Source organism: Ooceraea biroi, chromosome 2 (genome assembly GCF_003672135.1).
Source record: "Ooceraea biroi isolate clonal line C1 chromosome 2, Obir_v5.4, whole genome shotgun sequence".
Lineage (NCBI taxonomy): Eukaryota > Metazoa > Arthropoda > Insecta > Hymenoptera > Formicidae > Ooceraea > Ooceraea biroi.
The window spans coordinates 15,792,819-15,819,591 of NC_039507.1; the positions used below are offsets into that span (position 1 = coordinate 15,792,819).

General features: G+C 40.3%; 2 protein-coding genes across 6 annotated transcripts; one reads left to right on the top strand and one right to left on the bottom strand.

Annotated features, from left to right (window-relative positions):
• Nucleotides 1-854: 854 nt before the first annotated feature.
• Nucleotides 855-14,707, bottom strand: LOC105280128 (zinc finger protein 665). Of its 5 annotated transcripts, XM_026975315.1 has the most exons (11): nucleotides 13,285-14,707; nucleotides 12,853-12,940; nucleotides 12,485-12,595; nucleotides 12,142-12,354; nucleotides 11,709-12,054; nucleotides 11,245-11,337; nucleotides 10,836-10,922; nucleotides 9,606-9,764; nucleotides 9,192-9,495; nucleotides 8,818-9,092; nucleotides 855-983 (listed from the first exon to the last, which is right to left on the bottom strand). In XM_026975315.1, exons 2-11 carry the CDS (start codon nucleotides 12,919-12,921, stop codon nucleotides 925-927), a joined length of 1,716 nt encoding a protein of 571 aa, XP_026831116.1. In that variant the 5' UTR covers nucleotides 12,922-12,940; nucleotides 13,285-14,707; the 3' UTR covers nucleotides 855-924. The 5 variants fall into 5 exon arrangements, with proteins under 5 accessions (XP_026831116.1, XP_026831117.1, XP_026831115.1 ...); XM_026975316.1 differs by lacking the exon at nucleotides 12,853-12,940 and having other exon boundaries at nucleotides 11,709-12,354; XM_026975314.1 differs by lacking the exon at nucleotides 10,836-10,922 and having other exon boundaries at nucleotides 911-983; nucleotides 11,709-12,354; nucleotides 13,285-14,701.
• A 9,426-nt stretch (nucleotides 14,708-24,133) lies between these two features.
• Nucleotides 24,134-25,867, top strand: LOC105280130. Its single transcript, XM_020031938.2, has 3 exons — nucleotides 24,134-24,370; nucleotides 24,637-24,779; nucleotides 25,146-25,867. Exons 1-3 carry the CDS (start codon nucleotides 24,194-24,196, stop codon nucleotides 25,177-25,179), a joined length of 354 nt encoding a protein of 117 aa, XP_019887497.2. The 5' UTR covers nucleotides 24,134-24,193; the 3' UTR covers nucleotides 25,180-25,867.
• Nucleotides 25,868-26,773: the final 906 nt, after the last annotated feature.

The following is a 26,773-nucleotide window of genomic DNA, read 5'->3' on the forward strand; positions in this document are numbered from 1 at the left end:
GTGCATGCCGCGTAGTCTGTGGCGCTGCAATCGGTCGCGATTGCAACGTGACCGTACGAGTGCGGTCCACTTAAGGGGATCCTGGAGTCGTCTGTATTACCGGCGGAATTGGTCGATCTTACTGTACTAATTACTCTTTAATGATTGTATAGAATGAAAAATCCTTCTCCACGATTAAAGTATACAAAGAAATATACCGAGCGAAACTCGACTGTATGTTAAAAACGACAAAAAAATTTACAGTTTTATTATCGGCTTATTGTGACGTCACCTCGTACATTAATGTTCTTAATATAAATGTTTTGCAGTTTGTGTGGCCAAAATTCGATAATCGCAAGGACGGAACAAAATGAAAGAATATGGGGAAGCTTTTAGAAATGAGTTTAGAAGCCTAGTGTAAAAGTAATTAGTGCAGAAAGATTCGTGATCATTTCGTGCCTACGTATGCCTGTGAAATCGTGGCTGAATCAAAAATTGTGATTTTTTTCCGTTTGGAAAGTTAAGTCCTGCTTTTCACATTACATTATTGTGTGTACTTTCATCGTGGAAAAGGATTTTTCATTCTGTGAATTCAATAAAAAGAAAATGCAGGAAAATCACCGATTCCGCCGGTAATTCAGACGCCGCGACGGAGTTCATTGGCCACTCCAGGATCCCCTTAACGCTACAAATGCTTCCACTAGATACTTCATTAATTTACTGCGCATGCGCGTCCCGTTTGACATTAATATTGGACCAATCAAATTGCTTAGTTTGATTGGGTCAGGTTAAATATATTGGCTGTGTCCAATATAAACGTGGTCAGTCGGGTGCCACCCGCGAAAAACGATCCATTTAGAAAGGCTAATTTAAGGTTGTTCGAACCACTTTTATTAACAAGAGAATATTATATTGATATTTTTAGCTTATGTTTCCCAGATGGCCTCACTGATTCCAATTTTCTTCCGGTTCTAGTCCAGATTTTGTTCGCATGTTGTAACTACCTATAAGCAAGAAGGAAAAAAATCAAACACGCGGATCGTAAATTAGAGAAATGGAACGGATTCGAGCGGCTACTGGAGTGGTATCAGTTTTTGGAACGGGTAAATTTGAATCTGAATATTTATTATTGGTAACATGTGCGTGCACGAGTCCAGAAATTCGAATCAATCCGTGAGTTCAGACGTATACGTAATAACGTGATTTAAAACAGACGGCAAATTAAATCAACGTAAACTAAAAATAAGAATTGAGAAAAAAATTGTATTAAATTTTGTATTGAATTAAATTTTATATTTACGGTCAATTTTAACGAAAATTTCACTTGAGGGTTTCTTACTGTGAGACCTCAGGTTTTGCTAACGAAATGTCACGGAAGAGGAAGTAAAATTAATCAAAACGAGCAGTTCAAGAAAAAACTAAATTTCATCCCTTTTTGATGAAATCTGATCAATTCTCAAGATAATCCCTGCTTTTTGTAGTCTCGTAGATTTTAAGTAGCACAACTAAAAATTTATTAACTCGCAGATTTGATTATTTGTCGCCGTTCGCAACTTGAAATTTTTTATTCCTAAAAATTCTCAATACCTTATTCCTAACTTTGTCTCTACTGCAAAAGCTGGCGATCTGAGATTTGTCATTTAAAGAAATTGTCGTGTTACCCTAGCAGAACCCAGTGCAACCAAAGAAAATTTGAAAATGCCAATTTTTTAAATTGACTTTTATTTTTTATTATTTATATTTAATGCATTTTACTTTCTATTTAATTTATGTAACTTGCAGAAATTTAATATTTGCATTGCAGTGTGATTTATGTTTCTTAAATCTTTGTGAATGTTTTTATCGAAATTCTTCCAGCGACACGGTATAAATTAGTGCCAATTTAGGAAAAACAATTGAACTCAATCGCGAAAAAGTGCGGGGATAATTCGTTTTTTGTTATTTTCCAGTTGTTGAGTTATCGATTTTTTTTGCGACATAAAGATTTCGCACAAAGATAACACGATACAGCACAGTTATTAAAAATTCAAAATTCGACAAGTGCAGGGCTCGCAAAACTTGTTTTCTCATTTTTCTGAAAAATGTTTCAAGTTATTGAGCTGCAATTTGCGGCACAAACGCAACATAAGTGAGAAAAATACAAAATTTCAAAAGTGCGGGCCTAACTTCATACGCATGAAATTGTCTGGGTGTGGTAAAATGAAGCGATAATGACTTTGGTTCGAATGGTTATTGTGGCCTTTCGGAATCTACAAAGTTTTTATATCTTTCCATAATCAATGTATAAAATAACATGTTTCTTCTTGTAGCTCATGCACGCGCACACGCACACGCACACGCACACGCACACGCATACATGACACGACACTCACACACGGCGAAAATAAAGTTCACCCAGGAGTCTTCAAAAATGAAAATGTCCGTCGGACATTATTTATTATTATTACCTAAGGTCTGATATAATCGTGTGCTAGTTTCCTTCTTAAACGGTACGGTTGCTCGTTATCTAGGCGATAGTCAAATATGATACACGTTACATTCAAAATTATCCTTCTAATTATATTGACAGCAGACTAATCTAAAGTGACATCCTCCTTCTTACGCGACTCCTTTCTCTCTTCTCTTCTCTCATATAAAATGGTGTATACACGAGTAAGTTTCTCGGTGACGGCCGCTTCGTCCTCACAACTTGACGCAACTAGCTCTTTACTATCTGGAAAATTTAATTCGCTTCGTCTTTATAAGCAGAAGATTTTTCAAACAGAAGTAATTTTTTTAACTAAGATTTGAAGAAGTTTCCCAGCCAGAGTCGAAAAGAAAACTGCCTGAAAAACATCCAGATCAAAATGGATCTTTTTCACGCAGCGGCGTGGCTTTCCGCTTCGAAAGAGCATTTAATTTCATAATAAAATGATCTAATATTTCCTTATCAGTCGATCTGATCAGCGTTGATTAGTTGGATCAACAAATTGATCCGCTCTTCGTTTTGCAAGTGCTTTATATCCTTTGAACGAACAGTCCCAGATAACAAAGAGTCCGCCGAGTTCCAATTGCACTCGCGTGTGCGCAATAAGCGGAACAACTGATAGAAAAGAACTTAATGATGATTCCTGTCGCCGACGTCCGCGAATAACGATCTTTATTCGCGGCGGTCGGCTCGAAGATCGAGAGACGCAAACGGAGACAGAAGTAGATAGAGCGTGACAATGAGACAGACGACGATTCAACTTACGTTAAAGTAACGCATTATAGATACATTCTTTCGTACATCATTGTCTTATATGATACAACGTAGTCGAATTAAACGATCCGAGTAGAAACGGATTACAAAGAAGACGTGATACGCGGTATCCCCGTACAACTAACGGCAGGAATACCGACGGATTAGTCGTAATAATGGCATCCTAACGAAACTAACGGCTCGTTTCCTTTCCACTTCACTTCGCTCGCAAGAACGTGCGGATATCGCGACAATCGTTTCCTCCTGCGCGATATACACGAGCAGACTCGTTATCAAAATGTATCGTTCTCTCTCTCTCCCTCAGGACGAGTTTAAGCCCACGCGTCGGCGTGTTCGCGCGTTAGATTAGCTTAGAAAAATTGCAATTTTCCAAAGAATCCTCGAGATCTTTCTTACGTTACGAGAGGCCATTTAATCCTATTTTATACTTCGTCGCTCAGCGAGTAACGATATCCACAATACTCGCCTTTATAATCGTTACGCTTAATAATTACGATAAAGAACAGACAATTTATTAGGAACGTTTTTTATTATAAAAAATCGCTACGATCATTTGTTTTTCGTTATGTCGCCCACGGGGATGCGTCGTAAAATCAATTCAGTGAGGCGTGGCAAAATTAATGACCCTTTTTTTCGTTCGTACATGATTAGTGCGCCAAACAATCGTTGTCAGTTACATCATTATCGCGAATCGCATCGGACCGAATGTAGAACAGCAGAATACGCATGCAATTAATAACAATTTGGTAAATAAAAATTATCGATTCGACATGGACGTGTTATCGTGTTTGCATAATCGTAACGTTACAATAACCGCTCAAAATCTAACGTGCTCAGGCCTTTGAAAGTTCCGCGCTGAAAGGGTCGAACGTTTGAAGGGATTTCGGGAATTTTTTGCGTAAGAGGTATTTTTTTGGGGGGGGGGAATGCAAACTACGTTATCGGATGGACAGTTCGTGACCACCACCTCGAAACCTCGACCCTTGGGAGTGCAAGATCGCAAATCGTTCCTTGAACCGCAAGTTCGTTCGATACGCTCGATGATTTCTCTCTATTTAGCGTTACATGTGAATCGCAATATAATAGTGATAAAATGTTCAGTGAAAAAATATGTCCGGGACCTTTCGTACAGGATTCCTCTTCGCTTTTCCTTTTCTTTCTTTCCATTTATTTTTTTACACGAACGTATGTACACAAACGAAATCGCGAGGCCCCGGCAAATCAGAGTACGCCCGCGTGAGATTAAGGAAGACGCTTCCAGACAATTTTGATTGAAACGGAAGCTCTAAGTTATCTGCCTACGAAATATCTATTTCGGAGCACGGAATTGCTGCGGGAAGACACACCGCTTTGTAAGTCTCTTTTTCTTCGGTCCGTACAACTTCAGCCGAGATCATCTCGCATTACAAGAGCGCGGAATTCGGCAAATTGATAATAATCGCTAAAGTCGATTTTACAACTACCGTAATCGCTGGGGAAATCGATTTCGCTTCGTAAAAGACGTCTCTTCTCTTACATAATTGCACACAATGATCATGGGATGAGGATACAATAGTGACTCCGAGAGGTAGCGCCGTATCTGCTGCAGCAATTCTCGACAAACTACTTAGAATTACTGATGCGTCCAACAGTTTGTAATTACGCTTCGCTCTTCCTGTATCGGTATCGTCCGGTATCATTCTCTACAATCCATTTCAGTTTTCGCGTGACCACCACGCGTTACAAGTGTACAAAAGTATCCTCGAAGAAAGGGCTCGTTAAGCGCAAAGCGAGTCCGCTCGAAGCAAGTGGCTCCCACGAGTATTTGTCTTAAGTTTTGATACGCTTAAGCCGTGCGTCACCATGAATTTGACCGTCAGGATCACAGTTTCGATAGAAATAGAGATGCGATCAGTAATCAAAATAGAGACTTCTTCCCAAAAATATGTTTCATCGAATATTAAATCGAAGATGTGTCGAGAGGACAGTTTGTATTATCGCTATTATCGTTCGCCGTGAGAATTCTCATTAGTCTTTCGCATTTGCCATGAGATGTTTATACGAGTATACGTTATCCGCGCGTATGATGACTAGAGCCCTCCTCGATTCGATTTAGAAACGTCATTTTGTAACGGCGATTTTGTGCTTTTACATCACGCCCGTGAGAGTGAATGTTTGATACATGCATAATTGTTCTGCCGTATACGGGCATGATTGATCATAATAAAAAAACTTTTCGATCTTACGCAGCGAAACAGAAAGAATAGCCTGACACAAGTCATTATTTACGCTACGTCTATGATACATGCGTTACATTACAGTTTACATCCGGAAAACGGCGTTCCCAAAATTCGTCGTAGAATCAGGCTCATGATCCAGCAATAAGTAAAACGGAATATGAGATGCCAGTAATTAAAATAACATTATTATTCATATAACGTTATTTTATAATAAAACAGCATTATTTGACCGACTCTGTACCGTTGAATAAAAACATGAATAACTAAAATGATGTCCTTCGGGTAAAACAAGATCGGTTGATCGGCGAACGAAAGTTTGAGACATTTTGCAGGAAATAATTATCTCCGCGCGTAAGAAATTTACCAGCTAAGCATGTACGACGAAGTTTATCTGTTATTTTACAAGACTTTTCACGATGCAACGATGTGATTGCATAATGTACGAGAGTCGCTTTATTGTCACCCCCTATACGTTATTATCCTATGGTTACTAAATCACTCGGGAGAAAGTGGGTGCACGCCGAGCTCTCCGCATCGGGTCACGCATCGAAGGAGATTTTTTTTAAATAAGTTTGATTTCACGTTTGCTGTCCGTCCGTTCGGCGTATACCCACCTAGAGATGTGCAATGACCGTAACAATACTGTCTACGCGTGAAACGATCGAACTCTATCTGCGTTTTTATCTAGCGAATACACACGGAATACTGAAGTGCGACGTTCCTGCTTTGATAGGACTATCTATTAGGATGGATTCTCTCCGAGTAAACTGAAGGCTGAGAAAAGAAACGATTCGCATACTACCACGTCTTTGCGGGGGTGTTAGGATCATAGATCATCTTTATTCCCTTCCCTATATATATTGTTCATTGTCCATAAACAAAACGGAAGATAACAAATTCGCGACGGAAACAATCCTCCCCTTATTTCGCAAGAAAACGAAAAGAGAGAACAAAACGTGCCGTTCCGTTTCGTAAAGCTTACGATGCTGCGTTTACGTGCTCTGACTATGATCCATATTTTTTAACTTAGATGTATCTAATCTGTGACTCACTCGAGACATTTCGACGCATGTATCGCCATAGCAGTTATTACAGTTTTATCGCGATTATTACGGCAAAATTATTTCCTATTCTTTCCCCGCACGATTCAACAAAGCGATTCCGTAAGCGTGACAAAAATTCAAACACGAAATGGCAATAAATGCGTTGGATATTTAGACCACCGACCCGTCGAGTCACGGCTTAGACAGCTCTATTCTAATCTCAAAAGACCGAAAACAAGATAGGAAATTCAGCATAAACTTTCTAATCTAAACGAAAATACTGTAACAGGTATTATGCTCATATAAAAGTAAAATTATGTAATTGCGTATCTTTATTTTACAAGTTAATCGATAAAACAGAGAAATATCCCCAATTTCGGGTACCATTCCAAACTCTCGAATGGCGAGTCGGTCGGCAAATTACTTCGTCATCGTAACGCGTCCCTAATACTCCGCGGAAAAAAATGTGATAAATTTACTTCGTATAAAAAGAATTATTTCGGACACCCCCGAATCATCCCTCCCCACAATACGTATTATAAAATCGGTATTATAAAATTAGCGTGAAAGATACATGACACGTCGCGTTGATGTGATTCAGTGATAAGTTCATAAAGATGCAAAAATAATTAAATAACGATAAAAAGAAGGAAAAAATGTTAATGTCTGAAATTGTTTAATAGGTACTCGCGAGCATCGGCAAACTCTCTCTCTCCTCACGAAGGTATCCAAATAATAGCTTTGAAAGCAATGTATACCGTGTAGCACACAAGTCACCAATCACACATGGATGTACGTGGAATTATTAATGTACAATCTACTTCGTTTGGTAATTCCTCGATACTTAAAAGTAGCGACGGTGCGGGATCGCTTTAACAAGTGGGGATATAAAAATTAATGTATATATATATATATATTTATATATAGATAATCTAGCTCGGCTATTTGTCGTTACAAACTAGCAACTATTCATCAACTAATATATTCATATAATGTTCGCGCCTTTTCTTAAAATTATAAAACCGATTAGTCTGCCCGTCGATATTCACTGTTATTATTATTGCAGCTCCAGCTAGATATATTTATATATATAATAGACGTCACGCAACTCTCTTTCGTCGCCGTTATCGTGGTCGTTGTCATCTCGGTAATACGATGCTTTCTGATCCCGGAATGACTGGACGGAAGAGGGCTCGCACAGATCGCGATGTCGTTCCGTTCCATGTTATCCGTACGCATTCCCGCGTTCACGCATTAGACGAATAATTCTTCTCGATCGAAATTATAAACGAAGACTTATAATAAATTCTTAAGCGTTATTCAAGATAGATGGGACGAATTGCTCATCCGCACGTTGATGTGAAAACCGAAAGGGCCGAGGTTTGGGCGTTCGTAATCGGGCTATCGTTTTTTCCTTTCCCTTCATTTGAAAAAAAAGTAATGTACATTTTGTCGAAAAGTAAAAGAAACAGTAAGGGATCTGATATATCTCATGTTCTCGCGCGTCTCCGCGATGCCGAAACGCAGGCCGCCGCGAACTTCCATTGTTATTGTTACAATTGTTCGAGAGTGTATATAGTTCATCATCATTCAGTTCCAATGTTTGTTGAGACTATTGCACAGCGCCATTTACATAGACTCATGAGATACTGGCAAATCGATCAATTTTGTTCACAGTGATTAAATTCACGATTATTACACACGCGCAAGAGTGGACCGCTACATAATTACATGTCTCCCGTTCCACATTGGAAAAATTTAGTACGTGACGTGGAAATATAATTTCCCTCCCCTCTACCTTCCGCGAATGATAAAAAATATAAAGCTAGATGCGATTTCCGTGTTACGGTTACAGAGACGACTTTGTCGAAAATCCTAACGCGGTTGGGACCCGGTGCAATTGTTTTACGAGCCGAACTCTCCCGAGGACACATTCCACGAAACATGCGCAACGTCAGTTCAAGTCTTTCCGTTCCATTTTTTTGCGTTTTTTTCCGATGCACTTTTTTCCCTTTTTTTTGTGAAATTTTTATCCGTATCTGAGTTGAAAGGTAAATCGTTGAATCGACAGTCATTTCTGACAATCCTTCCGCGGGATCCGTCGCGATACGAAAGAAAGAAAAAAGAGATGCACAGTCACTCGTTTCCCCAGATTCACTTGATTCTCAGATTCTTTGTGTTTTCCTCGACACAGTCATACGTAGAGCTCGCTTTCTCTTCAAGATTAATATTTGTTTAAAAAAAGAAGGTTAAAAAAGTTAACCTCTTTACCAACTTCTGAAAGGTATTCTCTAGCTGAATCATTTAGGCTCTGCGAAGGCCACCTGACACTTAACTTGACCGTAGACCTCGTCGAGCATCACTTGGCCCTGCCCTTGGCTAACAGTGACGGGGGTAGTCGCGTTCACGACCACCACCTGGCCCTGCTGCGCCTGTTGTGGCTGCTGCTGCTGCTGTGGCTGCTGCTGCTGACTACTCGCGTTCGCCTGCTGTGCGTTAGCCGGATTGTTCGCGTTCTGGTTCCGCGCTGTCTGCCCGTACTTCTCGTGGATCGCACGGTGACGCTTCAGCGCGAAACGGTCGGAGAAGCCGATCTCGCATATGTCGCACCTGGGAAGCACGAGGGAAACGTTTTACGGGAGCGTAAACGCGGGTGCGTTTAATAGACATGTCGATAGACTCGATTAGAGAGAGAATCGTGCGGTTTACCTGTGCGGTTTTTCACCGGTGTGGACTTTCGCGTGATTCTTAAGATGCGTGGCTTGATTGAAGGCGGAACCGCAGATGTTACACCTGTACGGTTTCTCGCCGGTGTGGATCCTTCTGTGATTCCACAGAGTCGAGTGTCTTGCGAATGTCTTTTCGCACACCTCGCACTGATAGGGCCGCTCGCCGGAGTGAATCCGCTCGTGGTTCTTCAGGTGCGGGCTCTGCGAGAACTGCATGCCGCACACGCTACACTTGAACGGCTTCTCGCCGGTATGAACGCGTCCATGATTCTTCAAATAGGCGGCTAAGAGACAATAAGATTCCAAGAGATAAGTTTTATCTTTGATAATTGATTGTTACGCGCAAGTATCTTCCTTCCCGCACTAGTAACTCACTCCTGATTGATTTACTTACCCTTCGCAAAGGCCAAACCACAGACTTCACACTTGAATGGCTTGTCTCCCGAGTGAAGTCTCTTGTGAGACCAGAGCGAAGAATATCGAGAAAATGTGCCGTCGCAAACGTTACAATGAAACGGTTTCTCCGCCTGGTTCTGACTGTTTTGCTTGCCACCTGAAATTGAAAATATAAAAGAGACTTTAGTTTTTCCTCAAAGGGCCAGTTCTACAAAAGTTATAAGTCCAAAGTTAATTCGTGAATAATCTATGAACGCGATACAAGATCCTTTGCAAAATGCTAATGCTCGTTCTTCTTGAGTACATTGAAAAAAAAAAGGATAATGTACATATGAAATATGAAGTTACAAAATGAAATGATAATGATCATAAATGTAACTGCTGTGTGAAATAATTTGATTTCATGCAGGTTATTGTAAAAGTTAGTGCGTTTATCAGAAAATCTGGACACAACGTCACAAGCGAAATACGAAATTCTGCGATTTTTTTTCTTGCTTGAGAAATAATCTTTCTAATAGGTTGTATCGTAAAATAAAAAGAGAAAGAATCGTGTGTGAACGGCTAAACGGAAATGTAACAACAGACTCGTTTCCTCTGTATGGAAAACATTGAGATTTCGGCATAATATATATATTTATAAAACTGTCCCTTAGGGGAGATTTTTTTTATTCTGTGTTATTGTCCTTAAATTTAGATCTCGATAGCTCTACGAAAAGAGAAAAGAAAATAACAGCAAAACAAAATGATCACAACCAGTTTGAAACCTGACATAGCAAAAATGTTAAATAATAGCAGTAAAAAAAAAACAGAAAGAAACATAGAGTATAATAGAAAAATATATTTCAGAGCTACAAAAATACATGCAGACAAAAATAACAACATAAAAAAAAATCAGGTTAATATGTAAATCTACGAGACTTCGAGTGTTTTTACGAATGCACAAAAGTCCAGTGAGAAAGTAATGAACGATTGAAATATCTATAAATGTGGAATTTTTCAAGAGACTCGATTGCGTATAATCTATGAAGTTAATATTTCTCTATAACAAATTAAGAAAGCATCGGCGCTGTCGACTCGAGCATCAATAAAACTGTACAAGTACTGGTTGGAACATGACGGAAAGTAAATTCGAATCACCCAACAGACAGACGCGATATATTACTCAGAGACATACTAATCGCACAACAGATCCCATATTCAGTGTTGACGGTAATTATATCCGACTTACTTCCTACGATGATGCGGCCTGTAGCCTTGCAGCCGCCACACTTTGCGAGGGAACTGATTCCGGAATCTAGTTTTTCGTCGTGTTTACCTACCATACATCATCCGATGTACGATCATGATAGCAATGAAACGTATGGGAGAAGGAAAGGATGATGGTATATATATATATTTTTTGTTTTTATTATTAAAATGCTGCTGATACGAATACCGTGCGTGCGATTGTCGGCAACGCCTGTCGACACACGTATATTGAAATAATAAAAAAAACTTGAAACCGCGAGCGTTAACCCGAGCGATTTCGAAAAAGAGGATGAAACGACGCGCATTATCAGCAACATCTTTCTCATCGGCCTATCAACGATATCAGGTGGCATCCAATCAGCGATCGAAAAACTAATGACAATACTCACCGATAAAAATAATCCCTGTGCCGTTGCACTTGTGACACTTGGTGACACTGGTAACACCCCGCCGTTTCACCGGATGATGACCAGGTTTGATATCTACACAAACGAATGCATATCGCTATTTGGTTGGACCATGTTGCGCCCGACTGCGGGATTACGCTCCGCAGCGGAGCCGCAGATTACGCTACGCTAAAGATCGCGAAGCAAAGATCTACTCTACTCCGTCATTAGCAGATTTAATCGGACTTGCAGGAGCGCGATAGCGCTCATTTACTCTTTACCAGGTACTACGCACGTATATACCGCGGGAATTTCTAATTCGTGCTGCAAGATAATGCCAATCAAACCGTTTGCCTTTTTCGCATCGTTAGTGAATGACGTCACCGTGGAGGATTCACGGATCCACCGACGACGACGACTACATTGACTGTATAATTATAATTATACTGTGTATGTGTGAAACGTACTCTTTTTATTAACTTTAGTCGGATGATGTTCGCATGGGTCCTCACTGCCACAATCCTCACAAATTTGCACCTTAGGTTTCTGATGCATGTTTGTCTTGTGGCTTTTCAGTTCGCCCGGTAATGCAAAACACGCGCCACAAACGTCACAAGTGTACGGTCTTTCCGGCGTGGTGGCGACGGTCACTGTGGTCGGCGTTTGCACGACGATCTGCTGTGGCTGCTGCTGCAGATTGCTCGGCGTTGTGCTGTGGATCCGCTTGTGGTGCTGCAGCAGGCTTACGTGCCCGAAGACCAGCCCGCAAATGTCGCACTTGAACGTCGCGTTGGTGGCGGCGGCGATGCTCATCTGGTTCAGTAATGTGTTATAACCGACAGGTTGCACATCGAAACGGTAACAACCCTTGTCGTCGGCGATCGCACTGATTGTGCTCACCGCGTTCGTCTGAACCTTCTGCAGCATGTTGACGTTGTAGTAGAACGAGGGCGGGAACTCGGCAGTGGTGGACTGCTGCTGCTGCTGAGACTTGTCCTCCTTCTTGTCCGACGTCACGTACATTTGCTGCGACTGTTGCTGCTGCGACTGCTGATTCTGCGCAGCAGCTTGCTGCTGCTGAATCTGCTGTGGATCGAACATCGCTGTTTGCTGCTGCAAACGGAAAGACGCGAAACATCGCGCGGTTAGTAGTTGATAGTTGGGCAGGGAGGAGAGAGTACGAGCGTGCCTCTCCGTATTATAATTCTGTCGCCTCGCTCGTGGGACAACGCTGTGCACAAACCTGTCTCTGATCTGCGTAACTCGAATTGCTCTGCTCCGTCTGGGTAAAACTGTTGGTCTGCTCCGTTTGAGTAAACATGGAACACTTCAATGGCTGCTCGATCGGTTGACTCTGTTGAGTGGAAAAACAAGATCAGACAGATCAGTCGGCAAGTTTGCGGGCACCGGTAGAGAAGTCGCGTGTCAGTGACAGGTTTAATTTCGCCGTGTCGAACACGATCCTCGACGCAAGGCACACGCTCAGCCTGCTCCGTAAGCAAGTAATCGTCTACTCAGCTAATCAGTCATTAATTGCAACGAACGTACGCGCTCTCTCTCTTTCTCTCTCTCTCTCGCTCGTCATCGGGTAGTCTTACGCGCGACGCATACCTGCTGTATCTGATCAGGACGGGTTGTGTTCAACCACACCACGTTGTTGCCATTTGATTCTAGGGCCATTGATGTATTGCCTTTGACCCTGCACAATCAATAGGCAGGTTGTTACAAACTATGCGAGGTATGCGAAGAAAGTTGATTGCACGAGAGGAATTCGCACGACAGAACGGCGGACATACGGACGGACGAGTGAGATCCGGAAATAAGATGCAGATGATGACAATGATAAGGATGATCCCCCTCTCCCCCTCCCCCTCCCCACGGTCTCGATGATGAAAGGACCGAAGCCGAAGATGAGAGGGAACGCGAATTTCGGCCGCGACGCGCCAGAGAAGAACGACAGGGAGAAGCACATCAGGACGCGACTCTGCGGGCTCGTTCGGCGAGACGCGCGCGGAAAACGCACGCACGCATAAACATACTCACGTGTGATAGTCCGACGGATAAGCCGCGGGATTACACGTCCGGCTGCCGAGCGGTAACCGACGATCCTCTAGTTGCCATGACGGCGACGGCGACGGCGACGGCGGCGGTGAGGGCGGCGTGAGCTGCGGCTTCTCCCCGAGGACAATCTCGCGGTGGTACTTGGCGGAAAGATATACTCGTTCGTCGCTTCACACGCGGCCGATACGCGCGCCGCACAACAGCATTCACGGGCGGACGAAACGCGGTAGCGTGCTCCTCGTCTTCGTGTCGTCGCGCGTCGCGTCACCTCGCGTCCCGTCGTGCCGACGCTCCCTCGACGTTGTTGCAGTCGTCGGTGTCGTTGCGGATCGGGCCGCGCGCGCGTAAGATCAATGGCGTGCGATTTCGGCGAGCGCTTGGACGGACGCTTCCTCCCGGCGTTCGAGCCCAGCGGTGGGCCGCGTCATCCAAACGGCGACGGACGGTCCGCGCGTTCGCACGCTAGCTAGCTCGCTCGCTCGCTTACTTGCCCTCTCGTCTCACTTCACTCGTGCGCCGCCGGCTGGCCCGTGGTCCGACTCGCTAACGCGCGACCGCACGCTGCTTCCAACACGCGGTCGAAAACGCGCGCGAACTCGATCGGCCTCGTAGTCACACGTTTGTCAACGGGCAACGCGTTGGCCCGCGCAAATCATGGTCGGCTGCGTAGAGCGGCGCGGTGGCGGTTGCGGCGATTGTAGGTACCCAAGCGCGCGGCCGCCGCTCCTCCTCGTCATGTACGTCGTTTTCTCTCTGTCGCTCCCTTTCTCCCGCTGTCCCGCTCCCTCTCGCGCCCGCGCGCTCGCTCTCTGTCCTTCTCCTCGGCGACGGCGGCGGCGGCGGCACAGCATAAAACTGATGAAGCGGTGCTTCGCGGCCGGGCGCAGCTCGCAGCGTATCCGTTGCACAAACTAGGCCGGGGCGAGATGCGGCGGATCCTCAGACGGTTACTCGAACGTTCGCGGTAGCCATTACACGCTACGAGGATAACAATGGGCGACACGGAACGCGCGCTGCCCCCCAATACTGCCTCCTTCCGAAGCGTTTTGCGGGCGCCTACCGTGAACGCAGCCGTTACTCCAAGGTCACTCAACGGCGACGCTCGCGTCCCGTGATGCGCCCGCTGATTGGCCCGCTACCGGTTCGCCACGAGAGGCTACTCGATCCAACGACGGTCCAATCAGGCTTCGGTATGTTGCATGTATGTATGTACTGTGGCTGTGGCCAGCTAACATTTTCTATCCTTTTTTTTATTTGAAAGAAGAAAAAGGATGAAAGTGTTTTGTAGCATTCGCAGTGCTAACCGGACTACAGACTTATATGTCTACCACATCGAAAATTTTAATTGATAAAAACAAATCGATGTTTCTTGAATAATTATGGGAGTGTTATGGAAAAAATTTATTATAGGCGGGTAAATATCGTAATTTATAACAATTTGTTACACACACTACTTGTATATGTATTAAGGGGATCCTGGAGTGGCCAGTGAACTCCGTCGCGGCGTCTGAATTACCGGCGGAATCGGTGATTTTCCTGCATTTTCTTTTTATTGAATTCACAGAATGAAAAATCCTTTTCCACGATGAAAGTACACACAATAATGTAATGTGAAAAGCAGGACTTAACTTTCCAAACGGAAAAAAATCACAATTTTTGATTCAGCCACGATTTCACAGGCATACGTAGGCACGAAATGATCACGAATCTTTCTGCACTAATTACTTTTACACTAGGCTTCTAAACTCATTTCTAAAAGCTTCCCCATATTCTTTCATTTTGTTCCGTCCTTGCGATTATCGAATTTTGGCCACACAAACTGCAAAACATTTATATTAAGAACATTAATGTACGAGGTGACGTCACAATAAGCCGATAATAAAACTGTAAAATTTTTTGTCGTTTTTAACATACAGTCGAGTTTCGCTCGGTATATTTCTTTGTATACTTTAATCGTGGAGAAGGATTTTTCATTCTATACAATCATTAAAGAGTACCCATACAGCACAGAAGCTTGCACCAACATTGCAGCAACGTTGCAACGTTGCAAATTGCAATGCAACAGTACAAAACATTGCAGAGATATATATCCGCAAAATACCAGCACACTTGTAGCAACATGACATTAATATTTCGGAAACATTGCACAATCAAAATTTGTAATTAATTACTATTAATTATAATTCATTTTATTAAAACATTGGAGTCTTCCTATCCTAACGAGATTCGTCAAAATCTATTCGACCAATGATGGTGTGATGACCAGAATCTGAGCTCGGTAATATGCGCATGCGGTGTTTGTCTCTTTCGACTATCTAAAGAACATGGTGGTTGTACGACGCGAGCATCATTCTAAAAGAAAGTAGTTACGTAAAAGAAAAAGGTAAGTACTGTTTTATAATATTATGTCTAATTATAGCACTTGTGTGCTGTTAAAATCTTGTATCTATTAATTATATAATAGAGAATCACTCTATTTGCCTATCTCACGGTTTATACCACTATAACCTCAAAATTATGGAAATTTATTAGAAAACTGCATATTAATAGTTGTAATATTTTTAATAACTTTTTCTGTTGTAGAAGCTGTTCGTGAAATACACAATCATGCCACTGATGCAGAAATTGCTGAATGCATTTCCAAGTGGCTTGCTCAAGCTTCAGTTAGGATTGAGAGATCAAAGTAAATGTCATTTTACATATAATTCTATACATACTTGCAGTATATTTTTGTATGTATATTTTTATGTACTTTTATGCTAATATATGAATTTTAATTCCTATTTTATTTTTACAGGCAAAATACAAACAAAAACAATGAAGATTCAATTATTTAATTAAAGGAAAAATATTTTAACATAATTAAAAGAAAAATAATATCTCAAGAAGAGGATTTTTAAGTGTTTTTTTATAAAGAACAGTTACTTTTTTATAACAAAAATAGAGAAAATGTTTATTTCATTTTTTATTACTATTGTTATATTACATATAATTGTCTATTTATGTTAATAAATAAAAATATTGAAGTTATATCAATAAAAATATTTAAAGTATACAATAATGAATAATTATAATTATTGCAAATTCATTACATTGCAATATTATTATGACGTTTCGTTGCAATGTTCCGAAAAGCAGACATTTTCACATTCCTGCAATCCCATAGCAATTCTGCAGAAACATTTCGCAGTGAATTTGCAATGTTGCTATGTTGCGGTGGAAGATTCCTGCAATATATATGCAATCTTTGCGTGCTGTATGGGTAATTAGTACAGTAAGATCGACCAATTCCGCCGGTAATACAGACGACTTCAGGATCCCCTTAAGTTTAATAACTGTCATGGTTCGTGATAATTTATTATGAAGAGTGATCTCGGGCTTTTACAATCTCTTCATGTATTATCAAAATTTATTGAAAACAAAATTATTTAATCTTTTTGTGATCAACACAAATATATACAGATTCTTGCTTCTCGGAAATATGGCGTTACTCTGATTGCATAGTAAAAACGTAACTAGTATGTTCACTCTGTGCTTTTCTCGGTTTCGCGTCGATCTCTCTGCGCATTGCCATGTTTTTAGCGGCACCAATGAGAGAATTTTTCTTTAATGTTCACAATCTAGCTACTGCAAGGTTTGAGATTGTATGTGTCGGTAATATAGTTTCCTTCTTTATCTATTGCCGACATAGGTTCATGTTGATAAAACCTCTGATTCAATTTCTGATATAATTGTAAAATTCAATGACAGATTGTGCTAAATTATCCTTTACGTCGATAATGAAGAGCAATGAGTTCGTCCTAGTTTGGAACTTTTGAAGATAGTTTTGGTACTCGGAATGGAATCCTTAGATTTGCGCTGTGAGTCCATATTTTTGCTTTCTGGCTTCACCAAATAACCTTTAGAGCGAAATTTGGTCGACTTTGCGTGTAGCGAAATTTCACATAATCCAACTTGGGATGATGTAGTGAAAGGCAGGGTCCCGCCTTCTTCGTAAGTTGAAAAATGTCAAAAGGATTTTAGACAGTTTCTGCTGGATTGTTTCGGTTCAGAAAACACAAATCTTGTACAGACAATTTGACTATACGGTATTATTTAATTGTTTCATTGCACATAAAGATAAAGTTACATTTTCCAACAGAAATTCATATTTTTACGAATGTTGATAATTTGAAAAAATTCTATAACACTATATAAGATAATATATATTATAATAAAATAATAATAGTTTAAATTATGTTTAGTCCTAAAATTTAACTTGCCATTTAATTAAAAATAATTAAATGTAACGTAAACGTAACCGCATCACAGATCGCAAAACTTGTGTTATTTTCGTCGCGGAGGCGACGACACTTTATCTTTTCTCTTTTGCTGATGTTGATGATTCTGAGAGCAGCTATTTCAAGCAGCTTCTTTGTAGTTTATTTTCTTTTAAGCTCCGGAGACAAAATGCGATACAAATTTAAAAACCTCTAGATAACTTTGTTAGAATTAATGTTGTTGGGTGACGATAGCATTGGATTCTGGAATAAATATAGGAAATTGCTGTGAAAGAATATGTATATGTATAAATAGATGTCCCGGATGTGCTTGGACGATATGTGAACGGAGGCGTACTTTTTGAGTCACCCGTTATTTCAAGAATTAATTCTTTATGTTACTAAACTGAAAAACAACTCAGAAAAAAGCAGAGAAAAGATCGTTTCTATCATTTCTTTATTCTTTGTCAAAATTTCTGTCACAAAAATATCGCAATTACAATTGTTTTACAAAAAAGCATTAAAATAACTTTTAAATCATATCTTCCAAAAAGAAAGAAATAAAATATACAAAAACATTCACTATGCCATGATGAAGGACGCGCGAGTCTATACATTCTACATGTGTCTGATTATAGTTTAGCATTTCTACTGCCGGTGAAGCCGAGCTGCATATGCATTGAGTGCATGTGCCGCTATTTTTCATGCTTGCCGACAGGCACAATCGCACTCAAATCTCTCTCGCGCATTCTGAATATCCGCTTATCCTTCGGCTCGTTGATATCAGACCCGATTGTACAGCTGGAAATATTTAGGTCTTCGTAAAACAGGAACGTTCTGTTTTGCAAATCTCTATGCATCTTCCAAGCGCGCGGATGTAGCGAAAGACACACGTTTACAAATCCCAGGCAATACTCGCAAATTAAAATTTTGCTATATTTATTATATTTATATTTATATTATAATTTACTATATTTATTCCAAGAGCCAACGTGCAATCGTCACCCGACAACATTTCTAATAAAGTTATCTAGAGGTTTTTAAATTTGTATAGCATTGTGTCTTTGGAGCTTAAAAGAAAATAAACTACAAAGAAGCTGCTTGAAATAGCTGCTCTCAGAATCATCAACATCAGCAACAAAGAAAAGATGAAGTGTCGTCGCCTCCGCGACGAAAATAACACAAGTTTTGCGAGGTGTAATGCGGTTACGCTTTAAACATTAAATTTTACACATTACGTTTAAACGGCTTCCGTAGTTTTCGCGAAGAATGAAACTTTCGGTGAATTTGCTCCCTTCAAAGATATCGAAAACGAAGAAGCTGAGACGGCAGTACTGTATATATGTATAATATATTATATATATATTTATTACGAGCAAACTTTGTAAGACAATAAAAGAGAAGGAAGCACTTTCACGATTCTTCTTACACGAAAACGACTATTCATCACATGAAGTTTCCGAATATAAAGGAACGTAGCCAAAGCTCATATTTTATTTCAAGATCTCTTTATGAATAAGTAGACATTACACGCTTCTCTGCTTAAAATGACGGCGGAAAAAATGGAGTCGTAACAAGTTGCGAAAAACTGCTTTCAGCTCAAGTCAAAGATTAAAGCGGAGCATTCTGTGTGTTCTATGTGTCGAGGATTGTAATAATGGACTTGGTACGACGTACTGAAAACGCGCGCGGAAAGTGTTCGACGCAAAATGCATTCACTTTTTTTTCGTTTAAATGTCCGCCATTTGTTATTATGGGTTGAATCCGATAAAAGGCATGTCCATTTCGTCGCGAACGCGTTTAATGAGAAGATTCATCATATGGTGTTCTGCGACGCATGTGGCGAATTACGTACGTTGTCAAAACGTGGAAACTCTTGAAAATTAATTAACATTTTTTACTTGAACGAACGCGAAATCACCTTTTAGACTGTTTCCACGAATATAAATAATGGCGTTGGTTCAATAGTAATTACGAACTCGTTCTGAGCGATCGTTTTTAGCAGGTATCCAAATGTTGCGAGCATGAAATTGTACACCATACTTTGAAACCATTAATGTCTAACGATTAATAACGAGATCCTATAGAAATCTTATCTTTATTTTTTTCTCATTTATACTTTTATAGTTTCAGCGACAATTTAATCAATTAGCGAAACTCAATCGAATGTATAATCGAATCCATGAAACACCATTGAAGCATCAGTAAAATAAAAATTATTTGTCTATAGGCAATCGTTTCGACATTTCAGACTGAAATATCTCGAATAATGCGATATACCTTTTACACGTAAAAAATACCGGAATTTAGGAGGAGGAATTCGTTAACGATGTGACAAAAATGCTTTTACGAGTGTGACTTTCGTGAATACGCTTACTTATACATGACAGCGACATATGGTCGCACAAAACGCCACATCGGCATTCCACAAAAAGAGTTAAACGATTCATTCAGTACATGGCAGCGCAACGCCGACAGAGAGAACTTTCTCCAAAAAAAACAAAAACTAAATTAAAGCGTAAATCAATTTTATGACAACTGATATTGTCATCACCCGAGTGAGCATTGACTGAGTGAATTGATCGGAATTAAATGTTACCTGTATCATGACTGCCTATATTTTCGCTTGTTATGTATAGAAAATAGATATGTGACTTTCTGCTCGTGTATCGTACCTGATCTTGGAATAATACTCTTTCATTACGCTGAGCAAATATGCAAGTTTGTGTTGTTTGCATTTGATTAAAATGCTAATTGCAATAAAGCACAAGGGAGAATTTTTTTCTTGTATCCTGGCAAAACAACATGGTGTAGAAATGCTTCTATTATACGAGAGTCATGTTAAAGCAGAAGGCCAGCTGAAATCGATACAGTAAGTGAAATAGTACTCCTTTCATCCTCGAGATACAGAATCCCTCAAGCTTTCCCGAAACGATTCAATTGATATCATCAAATCTCGCCAAATCTTGTCTCACATCTCCTCATTTTGCACTAATTCTCCAATTGCTGTTATAGAATTATCACAGTTATATTATATTTCACAGGTATCATTCAATCTCACATTAATCTTAAGATATTTTTCTGAATACTTGAAAGAGAAGCATCATCTTCAAGGATGAAATAAGTCTTGCCAAATATTAATTAATCACAAGATATGAAGTCAGATTTAATTACAGATTTAAGCAGGCTCGATACATTGCTTTCACAATGAACTTTGCATACAACTAGTATACGGCCCTGCTGGTCGGTAGCGCCGGTTTCAAAGCTACCCGAGTTCCGGCATCGAATGTGCTCTTCAGTTGGCGTCGCGACGCCGTCGTCGGAGGTACGTGATAAGCATTCGTGTCAGCACCTGTGGGATCCGCTCTCACGTTGCTCGAAGGAAGAAAGTGCTCGAAATGTATGTTACCGTTTGTGACCCGTAGCGATCTCCGATTTGATAGAAATCTGAGCAAACTAAACTAAATGGGAAACATTTCAACGAAAGCATCTTACATAATATCCTGAAATTATGATGATATTAAAAGATAAATAATATACCATGTACACATATACATATAAAAAAGTCTGAATATGAAAAAGTGTTTCAAAGGAGCGGAGAACGACCTCGAGAACTTTGGAGTTTTCGGTACTATCGATGCTTAAGAATGATATTTCCCTTCACGCGTAATTAAATAATCTTCGCATCCTTAGCGATAGGGCAACCGAAGACGTTTGATCTGTTTCTCGCGGAGAAGATCTTCCTTCGAATATCGCGAGAGAGGATAAAGTCGAGGTATGAATGACTGTCTCGCTCTTTCGATCGACGACGAATAATGAACGAAGGGTTGCTGAGGGACATCGAGAACGGGAGAAAAAGAACGTACGTCGAGGAAGGGGAGAACGTTTTTCTGGAACGTTTCGAAGGAAATTTCGCCGCGGACTACCCTTAGTATTCTTCTGTCGTTCTGCGTGAATGATTCCATTATGCGAATGAAAGCACGACTCGTCAAGGTGATGTAATCTTAACCAGAGAATTTAAAAATAAAAAAAAACAGAAATAGAATGAAAAATAAGATAAATTCATACAAAAGGAATTACAAAGAAATATAGAAATATATAAAATTATTGTGGGAATAAATTGCTAGTGCGTGAAAATTTCTGAAAGCGCATTCACGCGTACAATTTTTCGTAAAGGAAATGCTTTCGTCCGCGTTTTATGTGTAAGTGGTGAGATAAATGTTTTAATCTCCCGGCAACTAAGACGTTCCGCAGCGGAAGCTGGTAGCTCGATAGTGGAAATATCGTCGTGGCAACGCGTGGAAAAATTGGTCTTGAGTGAAAAGAGGCGAGATAGAAGAGGCAGCATCAGCTTGCATCGTTAAGCCACCGGAGTTTATTTGCTCGCCGCTGGTGAGCCAGGTGATAAATCGACGGCAACAGTTCCCAAAGGGGATGGCGAGCGAGGCTTTCGCGGGCGCAATATTTCTCATGACGCTCCTATCGATAAGTCGAATCTAAGATTCGATCCGCGATCTGGCACGATTGCACCTTCTCGCAGATTAAAATTATACGAATCGCGCGGCTATACGAGCCTCTGGATCCATCACGCGCATTTGCACTATTTTGCTTCTACAAAGACATACAGTAATTCCTAACAAAACATGTTTTTCCACGTATGAAAAAAGCGGAAATTGAAAAATGATTCAATTCAATTCGCAGCAAGTAGCTCAATATGATTTGTAAATTGATAATAAGTTTAATTGGGCTTTACGAGGCATCGCGACTTCTCGAACTCCCCTTCAGTTTTCGCTGAATTACAGACCATTTTACTTTGCAGTAAATGATGTAAATTTGTCTATGCGTCTGCTTTGGATGTTTAGCGGAATGCTAAAGCTATTGTAGCTATTGTAGCTGGAAATCTCATTTTTTTGCACGAGAATTTTTCTTGGTGATATTTCTCTACATGACACCGCGCTCACGTTCTATGACAGTACATTAGTAGAATATGGATTATTCTTTATAATTTACGTGTTATTTAGCATTTTTGTAACAATGTTTTAGAACGTCACTTTACTGTGGTCACATGCGGTTCTTGCTTTACATATGTAATCTTCGCATTACGTGTTCCATTGCTTCAAACAAAATCGCGTAACGTTACGGCTGCGGCGAGGGCGTTTATGTGCAGTTTGCGGAATATATTCTCCCATCACCCTAACGCGTCGAGTGCTCGTACTATTTATTGCTAGAATCCATTCGGGGCCGTCGACCCGTGGCTGCGTGTCGCCCGAATAATTTTAGATAGAAACAGGATTCGGATTATAGGAGCGCAAGTTCGGGATCACAAGGAAAATACGCGTCGCGGTCAAGATCAATGAGCGTCTAGGACTGACACGCCTTACTGTAATTACAGTTTGCATTGCTCAAGCCAAAACATAATATTTTTCGAATATCAGCTATTAATACCCCTTGAATACCTGAAACAGGATACTATTTGAAAATATATCGGTATTCAATATTTAATGCATAATATTTCTCAAATATTGTCGAATTAATATGTTTTTAGGATCATCTTGCGTCAATACTTTCTGAATTTGCTCACAAAATGAAAACTCCACGAGTTTTATCGTTAATATTCAAATAAATACAAATGGAGACAAGACCTTTCCAATAAAAGTTTTATTGGATTTATTGGTGATCGACTTGTTACTTTTTAGCCGATATTGCTTTCTTTCATGACTTTCATGACTCTCTTTTTACTCCAATTCCTTGTTATAACGTCTTAACCAAATCGCAGAGAAGTTTTCTTTAGAGTATATTACAATATACGATATATGGTATATTAACAATTCTCCACCATCGTGCAGGTCGTTCAGGAAACCGCAAACGATCCCGTTCGTAAATTTCACAGCGGGACGTCAACTGCCACGTGTTTGGTTTTCGAGATAGAGAGGTATCTTTCACATGGAGGCCCACTCTAAGAGCTTGCCAACATTCTTCCGCCTGTCTATCTATTTATATGTGTGCCCGGATGAAATTCATAGATCTGCAAAATAGCTGACGGCGGCACAAAGACGGCACAAAGCGACATCAGTCGTCTTCACGTTCGACGAGTTCACATGCTGCAAATAGTGGAGCACGCGAGAGAGTGTCGAGTGGCTCGGCGATTAAAAGAAACTTGTAGATTCACGTAGATCGCACTCACGCAGCACGATACGCACGGATCACCGCTTGGATCTCCTCGTCGAGTCTTTGTAAGACTGCGATTGGTGTTTACAGACGACGGAAATTTAGCCGAAGTGACTCGTGGTCGAGCTCTAATGCAGCTGGAAGAATGATGCTTCTTTCTGATATTCGTCCTACGAGAGTGCCGGGCGATTGTTCCTCCTCGTGACGAACTCTTCGCTTGACAAGGATCTGTAGAGTCAACTGCGGGATCGATCCTCGAGAATCGTTGGAACGCGTAAGGTATCAAAAGACACCCCCGCACATTTAAGCGTTTCGATCGCACTCGAGAAGTAAAGAGACCGCACGCTTGCGAATCTATCCCGCTGAAAATGTCGGGCTCGCCGCGAGTACGAAAAATGCCGCCCAGGCCAAAGATCCTGCTTCCAGTTCCCGGACAATACTATCCGCAACAGACGCCGACTGGTATGGGATACGTGTCGACGCCGTACGGGCAAACACCGATGCCCATGACGCCGGTTTCTGGTCAGCCGCAGATGATCTATGCCAATCGGGCCAGCGAGTTCGTCTTCAAGGGGATCAAGGGCTTGACCAAGTCTGGGCTCAGTGTGGGAGAAAAGAGCGCCTTTTGGCTCTACGAGAAGGTAACGGAGTCAAGAGGAAGGCATTTTCCTCTTTAAATATTACGATACAAAATGCGGATTTGTTTAAAAAAAAAATTATTAGCATACGTAGGAAGGTAGGAAATTGTGAAAAAGTTGACATTGATTTTATAATTTAATTTTATAACATAATTTTTGGGCAATATTTATCGTTTGGCAATTTATTAGTTTCTTTCAACTATTGATACATTGAGATAATAACTTTGATTATTAAGGTATTTAATAATATATGATAACAATATGCACAGGTTAGTTCCTGGAGCAAGAGATGGTTCACGCATATTTTTTTATTCGTCATCATACTTCTCTATAGCATCGCAGGCGCGATGATCTTCATGACGGTCGAGGGTACGCATGAGGATGTTCTCCACTACAATATCCGAAAAGACAGGTATCCCTTCAGATATCTAGAGTGAAATAAAGCTCATAATTAAATTATCAAAACAAAATATGGTGCTGCGTTACACCTATTATAGAAATTTAAAAAATCTAGAAACTTAATAAAAAATATTTCTTAATAAAAAATATTTCTTAATAAAAAATATTTATTAATTCGCAATCTGATGCGAAACATTGCCTAGTTAAGGATATCGAGTACCAACATTACAATCTTGATCTTGATTATGAGCAACGAACCAAACAATTATTTTTTATATTACTACAAGATTCATTATTTAAATTAATTGTTTTATTAAAATGGAACACGCCAAAGGATGCAATAGTCACATTGCAATACAAAAGATTATTGATTATCCAGGAATAATATCCGGGACAGTTCAACGAACGAATGAGAATGACGAATCCTTCGTCATGGATAAAAAAAAGTGTCATTCAATGTGCGTTAACAATGCAACGCCGACTTCAACTACAATTGTATCCTAGTATCCGGCAGCGAAACGTGTGCGTGAACTTTAATTTGATCCCTGTTGGTCGTGAGACATGCAAACTGGATGGAAACTGCAGTTTAAATCCAATTTTGTTGCTGATAATGACGCTTCTGAGCCTGTTTGGTCCTGTCAATGCCGCGTGTTCCGCGTTGTTACGTCGTTCGCCATGCTAACTAGTATTGGATTTCGCGGCGGCATTGTTTGCAGAATTGCTGTAATTGTCTCGTTTTAATGCCATTGTATAATTTCTGTGTCCCGTGAAACTTGATTGAAAAATGCTCCTATTCAGGATGAATTTCATAATAAGGAAAGCTTTCATAAACAAAAGGAACTTTTAAATAATAATTATATAATATATATTATATTATTATTACGTAATAAATATATTATTATAGCGCATTAATAGCTGATTTTTTCTTATTTGGTGAAGATAAAAATTATTGTGACCGCTTGATCTCTGCGAAAAATGCGATATGCTTCGCGAAGTCATTACTATTTCTCTACTCGAGAATTTTTATTTCTTAACAGAATTATCACAGAATAATGCAGGTGATACAATAAACGTTTGCACGACTTTGTGCGTATTGTCCGCGATTGTCACGTCGGCGGTTTCGCGCCTGTCTCTGGCGGTGAAATGATTTTCCCCGCACTTTTCTAGTTTGATCGATCGGCCTTAGGACTCTTAGGACGAAGGTCAGGTAGGCCGTGCTTGTTCATAAGAAATTGACCTCGCGTGACAGGTACGATAAGACGGAACCGCACGCGTGGATTGGCTAAATGCTCAACAATTGTGCGATTTATATGTACCCGATAGTAGTAACATCGGCAATATTGAAGGTAACGAGAGCGTCAAGACCGTTCCTCCCTCAGTGAAGGCCAGGGTCAACGTTTGCCCCGAATTATAGGCCGGAGAAATTACGGCGAATGTAGAGAGATATTATACCTCGCCGTGATCGCTGCGAACTATCGCTTCATTAGTCGTACCGTCGCCAGTATTTAATTAAAGCACAAACGAAACTTTGTGCGTGTTTATAATTATCATAATTATATGTATATCTCCTGAGGGGGTATCTTCGTTGTAGGAAGTTTCTCCTGAAATATACCAGAGATTCTAATCCGTAAAATTAAGGAGTGGTTGAGGATGATTGCGTCTTCTCGGTGGTAATAAAATGCCATTATGCCAGATTGAAGTAAAGCCCTCCGTTATTAGTTGGATCCTGCATTTGCAGCTTTATTTAATACTGGATGAATGCTTTGATATTACCCTCCTTAATTTCATCTACTATTTCATCAAAAGTTCATCTTAATTTAATATAATTTCTATAATGTAGATCTTCGCAAAATAAAATTATTACACAATCATGGATAATTTATAAGAGACGTTAAGAAAAATAAAAGATACAGTTAATTATAATTAATTAGCCAAATTTGAATTATATTATAGTTAATAGTAATTATAGTCAAAATTTGGTTTTTATTATAGAAACAAAACGCTCAA